Source organism: Pongo abelii, chromosome X (assembly GCF_028885655.2).
Source record: "Pongo abelii isolate AG06213 chromosome X, NHGRI_mPonAbe1-v2.0_pri, whole genome shotgun sequence".
NCBI lineage: Eukaryota > Metazoa > Chordata > Mammalia > Primates > Hominidae > Pongo > Pongo abelii.
In genome coordinates, this window is record NC_072008.2 from 120,992,342 (window position 1) to 121,008,228 (window position 15,887).

General features: G+C 34.1%; 1 protein-coding gene across 3 annotated transcripts in view; it reads right to left on the bottom strand.

The window, feature by feature from the left end:
• LRCH2 (leucine rich repeats and calponin homology domain containing 2) overlaps positions 1–15,887 on the bottom strand; it is a 119,316-nt gene that overhangs the window by 47,150 nt on the left and 56,279 nt on the right. For 2 of the 3 annotated variants that reach the window (XM_054544983.1, XM_009235192.3), the window contains exons 6-11: positions 10,164–10,297; positions 6,135–6,222; positions 5,721–5,832; positions 5,438–5,535; positions 5,285–5,343; positions 3,556–3,663 (exon numbers count right to left, since the gene is read on the bottom strand). In XM_054544983.1, coding sequence (XP_054400958.1) covers positions 3,556–3,663; positions 5,285–5,343; positions 5,438–5,535; positions 5,721–5,832; positions 6,135–6,222; positions 10,164–10,297 — 599 coding nt within the window. The remainder of the gene's footprint in view (positions 1–3,555; positions 3,664–5,284; positions 5,344–5,437; positions 5,536–5,720; positions 5,833–6,134; positions 6,223–10,163; positions 10,298–15,887) is intronic. The other variant, XM_054544982.2, reaches the window with a different exon arrangement.

Below are 15,887 nucleotides of genomic sequence, written 5' to 3' on the forward strand. Positions count from 1 at the left end.
CAGCCTGGCCAACATAGTGAAATCCTGTCTCTACTAAAAATACAAAAATTAGCCAGGCATGCTGTCACATGCCTGTAGTCCCAGCTACTTGGGAGGCTGAGGCAGGAGAATTGCTTGAACCCGGGAGGTGGAGGTTGTGGTGAGCTGAGATTGCACCACTGCACTCCAGCCTGGGCAACAGAGTGAGACTCCGTCTCAAAAAAAATTAAAAAAAAATAAATTAAAAAATTAAAAATATATATGAACTAAGCAAGTGGCAGAACTGCCATAAGGAAATCATCACTGAATTCAATGTAAGCTGTTTTTTAATTACCTCTAGTTTGGGAGAAGATACACAGCTTCATTTAGCTGAGGGCTAACATTGCATTTGTCTTCTACTAGTAGCAAGTTAAAGAACAGTTAAGTAATATACAGTCAAAGTAGCAATCCTGGATGATATTTCCTGGTAGGTGAGGGTAATCTTAATCCAGTTAAATTATTTTTAATCAAGACTAAAAACAAACAAAATTTACAATAATTATTTTAAAACCTAAAAAGAGATGTTACAACTCCTGGCCTACAATTTTAAATAACATTTCAGATCCTTCACTAATATATTTGTAATATAAGACACAATAATACAGCATGAAAAGGAAAATCCACAACCAGAGAAGGTATAAATTATATCAAATCCACTGTAGGATATATCCTCACGTAGGATTACGCTTAGATTTTTGGTCTCATTCAAATTCAAGTATTGTGACAGTAAACTAAAAATTTTAAGTCCCTAAATCTAAAAGATCTAAGCAATAGCAACATAATGTAGAAGGAAAAAAGATTTAATAGAAAAAATATTAGATTTAGCATTTAAAAATTCTGAGATCCAGTTTAAGTTCAGGCATTAACAGAATTGGCTAGGGATCTAAAATTCTCTATACATTATAAATTTTAAAAGTAAAATGTGCTCTTTGGCCGGGCGTGGTGGCTCATGCCTATAATCCCAGCACTTCGGAAGGCCGAGGCGGGTGGAACCCTTGAGGCCAGGAGTTTCAGACCAGCCTAGCCAACATGGCGAAACCCTGTCTTTACTAAAATACAAAAAAAATAGCCGGGTGTGGTGGCACACACTGGTAATCCCAGCTACTTGGGAGGCCGAGGCATGAGAATGACTTGAACCCAGGAGGCAGAGGCTGCAGTGAGCCAAGACTGTACCACTGCACTCCAGCCTGGGCAACAGAGCAAGACTCTGTCTCAAAAAAAAAAAGTGCTCTTTACTTTATGATCATATTATAAATATTTTAATGTCTGCAAAAATTAGACATACTTATCACAACAATGTCACTGTATATTAATATTTAATCTAAAAAGTTCTTATACTAGTATGTACTAACATCTAAAAAGGATGATGAAGAGAATTAGAAAAAGAAATTACTTTTGGATACATCTTGAAGAACAGCAGAAGTTTTTTTTAGGGAGAACATATAATTTTTTAACTAATGGCTCCTACTAGTTTTAAATGTATTGATTTAATTTTCAAGCAGTCAATCAAAAATATTATGTATTTACTATGTATAAGGCACAGTGCTAGATGCTATTTTGTACTGATTACAAAACTATCACAAAAATAAAACCAATGAAAGATAACTATTCAGTCAATGTTGTACCTAGGCTAGAAAGAATAATTTAAGTCACATGGATAGATGAAAAACTAATATGCTAATAGGAAAATGGAAATACAGAAATATTGTATATGGCAATGTAAAAATCTATAATTATGCACTCAAATGCTATTCCTAATACCATGAGAAAAGTGGATATGCCTGTCGGTTTTTTTTTTTTTTTTTTGAGATCTGTCACCCAGGCTGGAGTGCAGTGGCATGATCTTGGCTCACTGCAACCTCTGCCTCTCAGGCTCAAGCGATCTTCCCACCTCAGCCTCCCAAGTGGCTAGGACCACAGGTGCACACCACCATGCCCGGCTAATTTTTTGTATTTTTGGTAGAGACGGGGTTTCGCCATGTTGCTCAGGCTGGTCTTGCACTCCTGAGCTCAAGTGATCCACCCACCTCGGCCTCCCAAAGTGCTGGGATTACAGGCATAAACCATGGCATCCAGCTAGCTGTGGGTTCTTAAAAAAATGATATTATCTTCCCATAATGATAAATGCAATTCTTTCACCCGCTAGGTAGAAGAGATAGAAACTTTTTAACCTCCACAGAACAGGTGGTGGCTTGCTTCATCAAACCTTTTAAATCACAGGGCAATCAACACTTAAATTATATTGGAGGGGGAAAAACAAACACAGCCTCATAAGCAGCCAATTTTTAAAAGGCCCATTAGAAACAAATCACAGGAAAAGTTGAAAAGATAAACATCACAGAAAAAGCAGACAGAAAGTTACAGCAGAAAAAAAATGTGAACTGCTGATGAAGATACATTCGATATGAAAGGAATAAAGGTTAGTGATTTTCTAGTTTGATTTTGTATATCTATAAATGTAGCAACTGTGCAAAAAAGATACTTAGGCAATTTAGCTTATTAGCTATTATATAGATTGCCCCTAAAAAGTGGCCCCAGAAACCACATATTTGTCATTTGATAAGTTTTAGTTGTATTTTTCAATGTACATTTAAACAAATGCCAGTATATTTAAATTTGAAACTTCCCAAAACATGGTCATATTAACCATAAACATTTATTATTTTGAATAAATGAAATAAAATACTTTTTACTTATCCATGTTAAATGCACCAAAATTATTCTCTTTTCTGAAAGCAAAAAAAAAAAGCCACTCAGATCTTTATCATTTCAAAACTATAAATGTAGTCCTCTCAGTACATGAAGATGGCAATAACAGCTGACCCTCAGCAGCATATGGAACTTTTCCTGCTTTAGAAGTGGACATGTCTTCATTTTATTCTCATTCACACAGTGCCCTTCTCATTGCCAACAACATGTACTTGAAGAAAGCCTAACCAAAAGATGAGGAAAATGGTCCTTGACCAAGAAACAGACCAAAGTGAGCCAGTGACCCTCAAATCATCATACTGATTTAATCAACTCTTGTAAAATTCAACTCCATTCTAAGGAGTTTAGACATATCCCAAGTTTGGAATCTGAGTTTTAAAAAGCACATTATATTCATGACATGTACCTAGAAAAAAAATGCTTACAATGTAAATAATGCTACTGTGAGCTAAAATTAATATCAACAAATAAATCAGTTATTATGATTCAGCACACACACAGGAATAAAAAAGAAATACCTAAGCAATATTAAATATAGTGACTATATATATGAGTACATTCTGTTAGTTGTAAATGTAATTTTATATTCCTGTCCTAAGTATTTCCTATTGCCTTTTAGTACAGGTTGAGTATCCCTTATTTGAAATGCTTGGGATCCAATTTCAGATTTTTGAATGAGGAATACTCAATCTGTAGTTAGTCCCTTGAGATAGATCTTAAGAGGGCAGTATTGTTTACTCAAAACTGCATATACTTTGATAATCTTTAAATAATCAATTTAATGATTATAAAATTTGCCAATTCAAATCTCATTACTGAAAGGAATACCTGTTCTTCTGTTCTTGCTGCAATAACTGAGCAGCTATTTTCCTCAAATCAGTTACTTCCTTCAAATCATCATCCTCTTCCTCTGCCAGTAACTGTTCTTTCTCAAGTCTGAAAGGTGACACAAACATGGTTATCCAAAAAGTAAGGCAGACTATATTTTATGCCAGCTTCCAGAAATAGAAACCATTTTTGTTTTTAACACCATATGAAAGTTAAAATCCTAGGTCCTTCTTTTAAAATACTAAAATAAGAAATAAGGAAAACATCTGTGTTCTCTACTCATTATGAAATGTAGCATACTGGCTGTACTAATATAATTAATGACTAACAAATAATAGCAAAGTATATAACCATTTTTTAAATTTCTGAAATGTGTAATGGTAATAGTAATCTAAAAATGGATATTCTCCAGCCTTCAGTATAAAAAGGACTGCAGAGTTCTATATGGCCTGTCTTAATACATAAATTTAAAATGTTATAAAATTTTGTCATTTAATTGCACCATCCTGTTTTTATCAGTTTATTGATTTTGATTTTAAAAATCTGTATATAAAATGTCTAAAGAAAATCCAAAATAGGTTCAAATAAGATTGGCAAATTTGCGTGAAAATATTAATATGTCATCTTTATAAAAGAGAACAAAAAAATTTTAAGATAGTTATCCAAACTCTAGTCATTTTATCTTTAGATTTCACTTCAAAAACAGTATCAAATCATGAATCTTTGTGACTTTACCACATCGTACATGCTACAGGTGACTCTCAAGTTTAAGCAACTGACCTCATTAGATGAGGTGAGAAAGTAAAAGAATGAAATCTAAACAGTTCAAGACAAAGCAATGTACCTCCTTACAGGACATCAGAAATGATTAACTAATAACTGTGAAGTCATTTGGAGGAAGCATAATGTAGAGCAAAGATAAAAGTTTAAAAATCAAAGACAGCAACTTTCACACTCTAGGTAGTAGTGGACACTAGCTAAGTGGTTTTAGGCATAAAACTTAAGAGTCTTTGAACTTCACCTTCCTCACCTGAAAAAATGAGGTCAGTATCTACCCTACAGGATTTTAATGAAGATAAAATGAGAAACATGGGAAAGCACATAGCACCAATCCTGGTACATGGTAGGTATTCATCAAATGTTTCTTGTTTCCTTTCTGCATCTATAAAGCAACCTGAAGGAGTAACTGAAAAAAATGTGGTAGGTCATATTTCATCATTTTATAAGATGAATGGTTCAGAAAAGATCCAAAGCACAATTATTTCAATAAAATATGGACATAAGTACCCTTAAAAGTCATAACCAGCCTGACCAAATGGAAAGTATAGTAGAACAAGAGACAATACATCGGAGTTCCAGACATTTAAAACTCCTGGTTTCAGTGTCTTAATTGGTAAAGTGATGTTAATACCATCTATTTCAGATGGTTGTTAAATAGCTCAAATGAAGCAATGTATATGACGGTACAGTCCTCCTCAATAATAATAATAGAAGTCATCATTACACTTCAGGGGGAAAAACAGTGCATATCCTACACTCAAACACTTACTATAATTTTGTGTTTAACTGAGAAATACAGACAGATGTGAAGTATTTATAAATTAACTATCTAAACATAAGAGGTAAGTGAACAAAAAATTATATTTTTTTCAAGTACTCTTTCAAGTAGGAATATCTAATGAATGGCTCAAGGGCTTATAAGTAACATTTCATTTTCATATGTGCTTACCTTTTTTCATCACCTAATTCTTCATTTTTCTGAGATTTTTCAGAACATTTTTCTTTTCCCTTATATAAAAGAAAGTTACATTTTAAATTGTATAGTCCACTTTTATAAGATCAAGAGAACATGTTATTAATATTTGTTCAAAGTTTTATTTACCTTAAAGAATGATGCAAATGATCCAATATGTGCATCTCCCTGTTCAGGAACTGCTACATCTTCTGTGTTGGGGTCAACAAAATCATATACCTCCTGGTCTAGGTACAGATTAATATTTATTAGAAAATGTACATAGTAAACTGTATGCTTGACACTGCCGTCCTTAGAAAAATGTGTATTTTCTCAATATAAGAGTTGGCTAAAGACAATATAATTTTTCAAAGCCCATTTTTAATGTGGGCTATGTACATGAAACGAAAATAGCAGGTACCATATGAATTACCTTTCTGAGAATCAGTCTTACTTCCTATTATGTGACTGTCATTTCTTGATGTCTGCTCTCTATTTGATTCTGAGACTTGAGAATGAAGGCTGACTGTGTCATCATCTGATGGCTAAAAGGAATAAGCAAAAAGTACAAATGAGGCATTTTAAACTTACGATATGGATTATGTTGCTTCAATTTTACATATGAATTACAGAATGTCTGCTTTACATCTCCAGTTTTCAAACCCAAAATTAACATAAGGTTTACTGCTCAGCTTTAAAAATCAGCATGCCCTTTTTTTCAGTTTTAGTCATAAAATATAATGATCATATTTTCAAGCAAAATAAACTCAAGTATGCACAAATGTCTCTATTTCAATGATCTAATAAAATTGTAAAACAGAATGGATCAGCAATAGAAAATACTCACTTCTGTTGTGGATAATCGTTTCTCTCCATTATCACTTCCAATTCCAGAGTCAGGGCCATGATTTTTATTTGGATAAAAATCTTCCATACTATGGAAATAGAAATCCTAAGAGCAGTTAGAATTTTCTTCTTAAATAGATAATGCACACTTGACCTAAAATTTCCCTAGATAATACAGAATATATACTTTTGATGTCTAAGATCCTTAATTAAGGACATGAGGAGAAAAATATCAGAACTCTTCCTACAAAACATTTTATTCATGCCACTCATGCAATATTGTTCCCTTCGTGTACTCTACAGTGTCAACTGTCAACAATAACCTATTATTTCTCCTCAGAGATTCAGAAAATCAGGCTGCCTTGTTAGAACATTATCTTGATGGAAGACCTGTTTTTCCCATTGGTTTGTCAAATTTCATCACAGAGCTTCAAAACATCTTTTAATTTCAATTTATATGGTTTACTCTTCATTGGCTCTAAAAATGTTTTATTTATATAAATAATGCCCATCTAATACTTAAGTGAGGATGTAAAAATGAAAGCTACAAAGTATTGAATATGCACTTTAATACTTTCAAATTCAATTTGTCCTTGCAAATTTCTGATTTACAAAATATGCCACCCAGGAAGCAAGGTATTTTTCACTTAATTTGCAATTTTACCACACAGTCTACAATGACCACTTATTATGTATGAGGAACTGTGCTAAATGTTTAAAAGACAAAACGTTACATATTTATTGTGAAAAACTGTAGCAAATTGATGGTGTTTTCTCATTTTATATATGATAAAACTTAGACTGGAATCGATTAAGCAATTTATCCAAGGATACACAACTTGCAGCCAGCAGTCCAAATTTGATCCCTCAATTATCTAGCACCAAAGTCCCTGGTCGTAATCACTATGTTATAATTCCTCTCCTAAAACCAGTTTCATGTTAAAAAAAAAAAAAAAAAGAAAAAAAAACTGATTTTTGTACTTTTCAGAAGTATATGAATACATTTAGGGAAGCACCTACCAAGTATCAGGTACTATGCTGAATGTTTAAGAGAAAATACATTTTTAAAACTTGCCTCCAAAGAGCTAGCTCTCAGCCTAGAGGAAAAATGAATGTGTTTAAATGTTTTGAAGACTATGACAAAGGTAAATACAAAGTGCTATGAGAAAAAAAAAAAAGGTCAACTAATTCTCCTCGGTAAAGTTAGGAAAGGCATCACTCAAGAATGTGGCATTTGAGCTTAGTCTTGTGGATGAAGAGGCAATAACTGTTAGCATTCATTGAGTGTCTATACTGTGTTATGTACTGTGTTAGATGCACCTCATATTTTAGACATAATTCTTACAGTCTTGAAGTTATAATTATTATTTCTTTTTACAAAAAAAAATAAAGCTTACAAAAGTTAACATCCCAAGGGGAAAAATTATAACATTTGCTGTTTATCATTTATTGAACTAATTGCTAGGCATACATTTAATTCTCACAACTGTAGAAGTGGGTATGGTTAACATTTTAGGTATGGAAACAGGCTCAGAGAAGTTAAATAACTTACACAAGGCCACAGAGAAATTAAGTGGTTAAACCATGATCAGAGCAAAAATTCATCCGACTGCACTGCACAAAATACCTCCATGTATTTGTAGTAAATGACAATGATGACAATAAGCTATTTGTTGAGGAAATGTTATGGGTAAGGCATTGCACTAAGTATTCTACATACATTGCTTCATTTAATCCTGACAGCACCTGTGTAATCATTTTCTTTTTTACATATGAGAAAACTGAGGACCAGAGACATTAATACACAAGGACATACAGTTATTAAGAGTCATAAAAGGGCTTCAAAGCCATATTATGTCTGACTCCAAAAGCTATTATATGTAACTACTGTAGTGCCTATCTATGTATAATAAAGAGTTTACAAAACAGACAAGGCATGGAAGGGCATTCTAGGTAGTAAGAACCATACAGCCAAGAGCCTGAGTATGAAAGTGGAAAGCACATAGAAGAATTTTCTAAGTAGTTCAATACAGGCTGTGAGTGAGAAATTAATACAACTGACAACTCACTCTATAGATATGCACTGTCCAATACGGTAAGTAGCCAGTAGCCATATACAGCCATTCCAAATCGAGACACACTATACACATAAAGTACATACCAGATTTCAAAGATTTAATATTAAATAAGCATGTAAAATATCTCACCAAGTTTTCACATTAATTACATGTTGAAATGATAATATTTTGGATATACTCAAATAACATGTATTTCTTTTTACTTTTTTCAAAATGGGTAAAAAAAGTTAAAAATTATATATGTGGCTCACATTATATTTTTATTGGATGGTCCTGCTAGAGAATATCTCCAAAATATATCTTAATTCTGCCCATTTCTTTTCATCTCTATTGCAATTACTTTATTCTAGACCCCCTGATCTCTTGGAAGTACTACAACAATCCAACTGGTCCCTGTGCTTCTATTTTTGCTTACTTCCAATCTATTCTCCTATAAGCCAAAATAGATTTTTTTTTAAAAATGAGTCAAATCATGTTATTCCCCCACTTAAAACTGTCCAATGACTTCCCACTGTACTTTAAGTAAAATTCAAACTTCTTACCACATCCTACAAAGCACCCACATGACTTGAGCTCTGACTACCTCTCTAAAATCAACATGTACCACGTTTCCCTTCAGCTACTCTGCTCCAACCACGCTGGTCTCCTTTCAGTTGTTTGAACACACAAAGTTCCTTCCTAACTTAAGGCCATGGCAATGTCATTCTTTCTGCCTAAGATGCTCTTACTTTGCTCTTCGCAGAGCTGGCTTTTATTCATTCCCTGATGACACTCTTGAAATACGTTCCTTCATAGCACTGAATACAATTTGAAATTTTATCTGTGTGTGTATTTTCTTGCTTTGTTTATTCACTGACTCCTGCTCCACTACATTGTGAGCACCATGAGAAGCCAAGACCAACATATATGACATTCAACAAAACATAACTGAATCTACCAGTAGGTATTCAACTGATATTTGTAAAATAAATGACTAAAACAGTAAATGCCATTACTAAAAGTAAATTCATGTTAAAATAAATATAAAGCAGATTAATAGAGATTAGAATGTCTTAATTCCAATTTTTGGAGCCTTGTTTGGTCTAATACTGTTCATAATCTTAAACAAAATAATCTTTAAGAACGGAATCTAATGTTTAGATACTTAATTCTACTTACAAAATAAAAATATTCAAGAAAAAGTCCTATTTGGGAATTCACAAACTTGTGCTGTTAACAATAGTACTTACTATATTGCCATTCAAAGCAATATAAAATTTATCATATATGCAATGACAAATCTTTACATATTTTAGGCAAGGGCATGGTCTAGCCTTCTGTAGTCTTACCCCATTCTAGGTTATTTTCTAAACTATTACATGGATTTATACTTTCATAAAACCTTTCAGACCAATCTACATCTTGAAAGGATGAATTAAAAACAGAATGTTCAATCTACTATCTCAAAATCTCATGAGGATCAAAACACTGAAATCATAAAGAACATCAAAGATGTTCATCAAAGATGATATATCATTATATGTCATTATGATATATCATCTTTGACCCAGACATAAAGACTATGATGAAAGGGAAAAGGTACTCCCCAAATGTCTTGCTCTTCCACCAACTTCAGTTCAAAGTCAAATTCTACTTGTTGTTACAAATGTACAATACAGTGATCACAAAATAAATTAATAGTTGTCACATGCTGAGAAATTAGTGTTTCCGTAATATAATGTCAAACATTTACATTTTTACTACTAAAACTTTAATGATTGAGAAAATGTCAAAAATATTCTAGTATCCTAGAACTTCATTCTATGATGGTGATACGTAGCTTCAGCCAATTATTTATTTTAGTGCTGGGCCAATCAGCCTAAATATATTCAGAACACTCAAGATTAAAAAGTATATTTCATAAAAAGAGAAGACAGCAATCATCAAATGAAACTGTAAGAATGTTACATTACCTGTCTGTGAGAGGCTGAGAGGGCATTCGTTTACTCAATGATGGAAGATCCAGAGAATCTGGTTTCTTATCCATTCTGCAACATGCTTGAATATTTAAGTACTTAAATATGTGCACCTTACCCTTTAAACATATCTGTCAATAAAAAATAAAGGAGATTTAATTATATAGTTCCAAATATAAATGACATCTATCATTTTAAACCATTCAATAGTCTCAAATTACATTGAGACATCACAATCTTGATTGTCACTCTGCATATTTAAATAATTTGTACTTCTGACACCAGGTGGAAAAATCTGACAACACTGATACCAACTAAAATTCTATTGCCATCTCTGTTCTTACTGAAAAAAGTTAATTTTTCTATATTTCACTAGAGTTTTCTTGTTAAAAGCAGAATGTACAAACTTTAAACAATATGAAGTTTACAACTCATAAAAGTGGCCTTTATTTGAAAAAATGAAAAATATATATTCATTGGAATGGTAAGAAAAGAACAAATAATCTATGTAATTCTTTAAAGTAATCTCATCAGAACCACTAAGATGTTTGGCATAAACGCTGGAGAAGGCTAATATAAAAAATATAAATATAGGAAAAATGAATTTGTTGAAAGGTACGATATTAGGCTGGTGAGACTGAAATAATAAAAGAAAACATTGGTCAATTCAACTAGAATAATATCCTAAGAAATTACTTTCATTGACCATAGAGAAAATGAATAATGAGGAATAAAATACTATGTGAGCAAAGATACTCTGTATAAAAACAATAGAAAATGAGAGGTAAGAAAACTGTAAGTCAGCTTTATCAAGGTTAATTACAGTCACTAAGTGACATCAAATAAATATTTCTCAAAATGCTAATAAAAAATGTAACATTTTATGGGCTCACATAAGCTTACCTCACATGCAAAAAAATCAGCAAAGAAAACAGTAAGACAACAACATTAAAAAGCAATTATCATTCCAGGTCCAAAGGAAGAATGTTTCTTAGATAATTCTAACAGATACTAGGTCTGACTTGACCACTGAAAAATTTCATTTAAAAGAAAAATTAAAACTTTTGAGCTATTAGAATATAAATATATTGCCAATTAAATGTTCTAAATATCATTGATTTTCTATTAATTATAAATTATTAATATTAAATATTATCAACTAAAATGTGCTAAAATTAAAATGTGAGGTAGTATTCTATTATATGTCCAAACTAAACAAAAATTTATCTTAATTACCAAATTAAGTGCTGGTAAATCACTCTCTTGTAAATTTTAACTTTTTATCATAGTACTTCTTGTACACAGTTTTTAAATTTAAAAATAATTACAAAGCTGACAAGACATAATCCTCAATTCTACTTCTCCTTCTTTTTTTTTTTTTTTTTTTTGCTTGTTTTTGGAAAACAGTGTCTCATTCTGTCACCCAGGCTGGAGTGCAGTGGCGCAAACATGGCTCACTGCACCCTCGACATCCTGGGCTCAAGTGATCCTCCCAGATTAGCTGGGATGAAATTACAGGCACATACCGCCATGCCCGGCTAATCTTTTTTATATTTTGCAGAGGCAGGGTCCCACCATGTTGCCCAGGCTGTTCTTGAACTGCCGGGTTCAGGTGATCCTCCCACCTCAGCTTCACAAAGTGCTGGGATTACAGGCATGAACCACTGTGCCCAGCCCATTCTACTTCTTTCAATCTCTAAGATCAAATTCCCACTTTAAACTCTTTTAGTTTAATTTCTATTTGCCCTCATATTTATTAATAACATGCTTCTACTGCTATTTTTTTAAAATTTTCCAATGGTAGATTTATTGGAGTATCACTAAGGAAGATGAGGACTTGGATTTCTTACATTACCCACACCACCACCACCATCCCAGCCTCCCCGCTTCCTATCAATTCACATAAACATACTTCTCTCTTCAGAAGTATAACATAGTGGTTAAAGAGCATGGACTCTGCAGTCACACTGCCTTAGGTTGAATCCTGGCTCTAACCCATGCTAGCAATGTGACCTTGAACAAGTCATTTAACTTCTATGCCTCTGTTTTCTTATATGTAAAATGAGGATAATGACAGTACTTGTTTTACAGGGTTAACATAAGAATTAAATGAGTTAATATATGTAAAGCATTTTCAACAGTGTCTAGAACACAGTAAATACTATATAAATCCCTGCTATTATAACTATGTCACAATTTTTCACTAAATCAAAATCTAGTATTTGTATTATTATGACCAAGAAAATATTCACAGATAAACTCCAGAGAGTAATATGATTACATTTCCTTTCTCCTATAAGTTTTTGTTTTTCCTAAAGTAATTAATGGCCCCATTTTTTCTTTTGAAAAATTTTCTATATGCCTATTATAAATTCATTATTGACTCTGACAGAACTATAAAACATCTCTCCATGTGGACAAACATATCAAGTCATCTCTTACTTTCTTTTGTTTTTTTTTTTTTTGGAGACAACTCCTGTACTCCAAACTATTGACTGGCTGCTTACTAGGTCTATGCATATCTGTCAATCTCTGACATGAAGAATTCCCCTTTTTTTAGTTTACTCCCTCACTTTGGTATAGTACACCTTCTGCTAGCATCCTAAGAAAGGGTACATGGGAGTAAAAATTTCTAAGACCTTGCATGTTTGAAACCTTTTTCTACCTCACATTTGATGACAGTTTGAATGTAGAATGTTAGAAATACTCCCTTAGTCCTCGAAGGTATCATTCCAACATCTGCCAGTTTCCACAACTGCTGCTAGAAAGCCATGCTAATTAGCACTCCTATGAATATGCTCCATTTTTCCTCTTTATTTTTTTCTTCGAGCTTTATTAAAGTATGAGTTACAAATAAAATTTTTTTATATTTAAGCGCCATGTCCATCCCGCTGACCCTGACCCAATGACGGATGAAAGATGTACACTGACACAGATATTTTGCCTGTCAGTCTGGCTAAGGGGCTCTGCTGCCTGAGTCTGCAGCACCTGCCTCGATAAGCCGGGGAAGTTCGCATTTATTTAGTACTGATTAAATGACAAAGGTCTCGAGTAAACACCGCTAGAGGGTAATTAACATTGCCAACTCCTCGAGTAGAGAGCAATCATGCACCCACAGATGATAAAAGGTTGGGCTTAGGGCCACATGAGTAAACAAGCTATTTAGATAAACTCCCTTACATTCCTTTGTACCTACTTTAAGCTATTAACTCAAGGTAAGAGGATTAGGCTGACTTCAGCTAAATCTTTTACTGAAGCTATGCAATCCCCCCGGCCTTCCAAGAAGGTTTGTGTCTATTTCCTATAACTATCTTCATAACTTTTCTTCTATAATTTTTCCCACCACCCTGACTGAACTCCCACATTTAAGGTGTACAACGTGATGCTTTGATATACAGTTGACCCTTGAACAACACAAGTTTGAACTGTGCAGGTCCATTATACATGGATTTTCTTCCACCTCTGCCACTCCTGAGACAGCTAGACCAACCCCTCCTCTTCCTCCTCTTCAGCCCTGTTCAATGTGAAGACCATGGGGATGAAGATCGTTATGATGATCAACTTCCACTTAGTGAATGGTAAATATATTTTCTCTTCCTTATGATTTTCTTAATAACATTCTTTTCTGTAGCTTACTTGATTGTAAGAATACAGTAAATAACATATAACATATAAAATATGTGTTAGTCAACTGTTTGTTATTGATAAGGCTTCCAGTCAGTAGTCTATTAGCAACTAAGTTTTTTGTGATTCCAAAGTTATACATGGATTTTTTTACAGTATGCAGGGTTCGATGCCCCTAACCCTCATGTTGTTCAAGGATCAACTGTATTATACATTGTGAAATGATTACCACAATCAAGCTAATTAACATGCCCATCACCTCATGTAGTTACCTTGCTTGTGTGTGTAGTGAGAACACTTCAGTTCAACTCTCTTAACAAATTTCAAGTAAATACAATATTATTAACTATTGTCAGCATGGTATACATTAGGTCCTCAGTACTTATTCATCTTATAACTGAAGGATGGTACCGTTTAAAATCTCCCCTTTATCCACAACCCCCAGCCCCTGGTAACCACCATTCTACTCTCTGTCACCATGAGTTCAACTTTTTTTTTTAAGATTCCACATATACGTGAGATCACACAGCATTTATCTTTCTGTGTCAGGCTTATTTCAATTAGTATAATATCCTTAAGTTTCATCCATGTTGTTGCAAATGACAGGATTTCCTTCTTTTTCTAAGGCTGAATAATATTTCATTACACACAAACACAACCCCCCCCCCCCCCCCCACACACACTATATTTTCTTTATCCATTGATCTGTTGATGGACATACAGGTTGTTTCCATATCTTGACTGTAGTGAATAATGTTGCAATGAACATGGGAGTGCAGATTATTTCTTTAAGGTCGTGATTTCATTTCCTTCGGATATTGTAATTTATAAGGAATGTATACTTGGTTTTGCTCCCATTTCCTATACACAGCTCCTAAAACTCTTACACGATCTCTTAAGTGGTAAGTATCCCTTTGCATGCTAATGAATGACTGGTGGCTGGGAGCTCCTGGATAGCCACAGGATAAGGGCCTGATTGCCAGGAAAACCAACCATGGGATTAGACGGTTAAAACTTTCAATCCTACCTCCCTCACCTCCAGGAACCAGAGAAGGGCTGAAAGTTGAGGTGATCACCAATGGCCAATGATGTAACCAATTGTGCCTCCGCAACGAAGCCTCCATAAAAACCAAAAGGACAGGGTTCGGAAAGCTTACAAATTACTAAACATGTGGAGGTGCCTGGAAGATGGCGTGCCCACAGAGGGAACAAAAGCTTCACTGAGGCTCAGAAAATGATACCCCAAAATGAAAGCCTCAGAAGCAAAGTTTTTCTCTGACCTTCTCCAGGCGCCCTTCCCCTGTCTCTCACCTCCTCATTCTCACTAGAGGCAAGTCATGGAAACAAGAATTTATCTTCCCCAAGGCCAGTCATAGACACTAGAACCCCTTTTTTCCAAAGCCAGCCGTAAAGCCTAATCTAACCTTCCTCTACCTTTCTTTGTAACCACTGGCCATAAACAAATTAAAACCCTCATTCCAGAGAAGTATTACCCTACACCCAGGAGGAACAAACGCTACAATACAGACACCAAGAAAAGGCCTTGCTAGGTTTTCCCACTCCATCTATTACCATTAGCTCATGCTCTTTTTTTGTCCAATCACATTTCTACGCTGCTGTCCCAGTCTCAATTGAATCGAAGCATAAAGTCAGCTAACTTTCTCTATATCCTTGGGTCCTTATTCTGAAGGCTCCAGTGTCACGTAAAACTATGATCAAATAAATTTGTTATCCTTTTATCTTGTTTACTTGTTTTTTGTTATAGGGGTATCAGCCGTGACCCTTATGATGGGGAGGAAAGGGATCATCCCCTCTCCACCCCTTCAGTTAGCACCCCTTCTCATATGCCTTGTCCTATCCTTCTCTTCCATCTGGCTATTTATTTGTATCCTTTGTAATAAATTAGCAATAGTAAGTAAAGTGTTTCAGTAAGTTCTGTGAACCATTCTAGTAAATTAACTGAATCTGAGGAGGGGGTCATGGGAACCTTAACTTATAGCTGGTCAGTCAGAAGTACAGGTGAGCAGTCTGTGGGACTGAGCTCTTAACCTGTAGGATCTGATGTTAACTCCAGGTAGTGTCAGAATTGAATTGAAT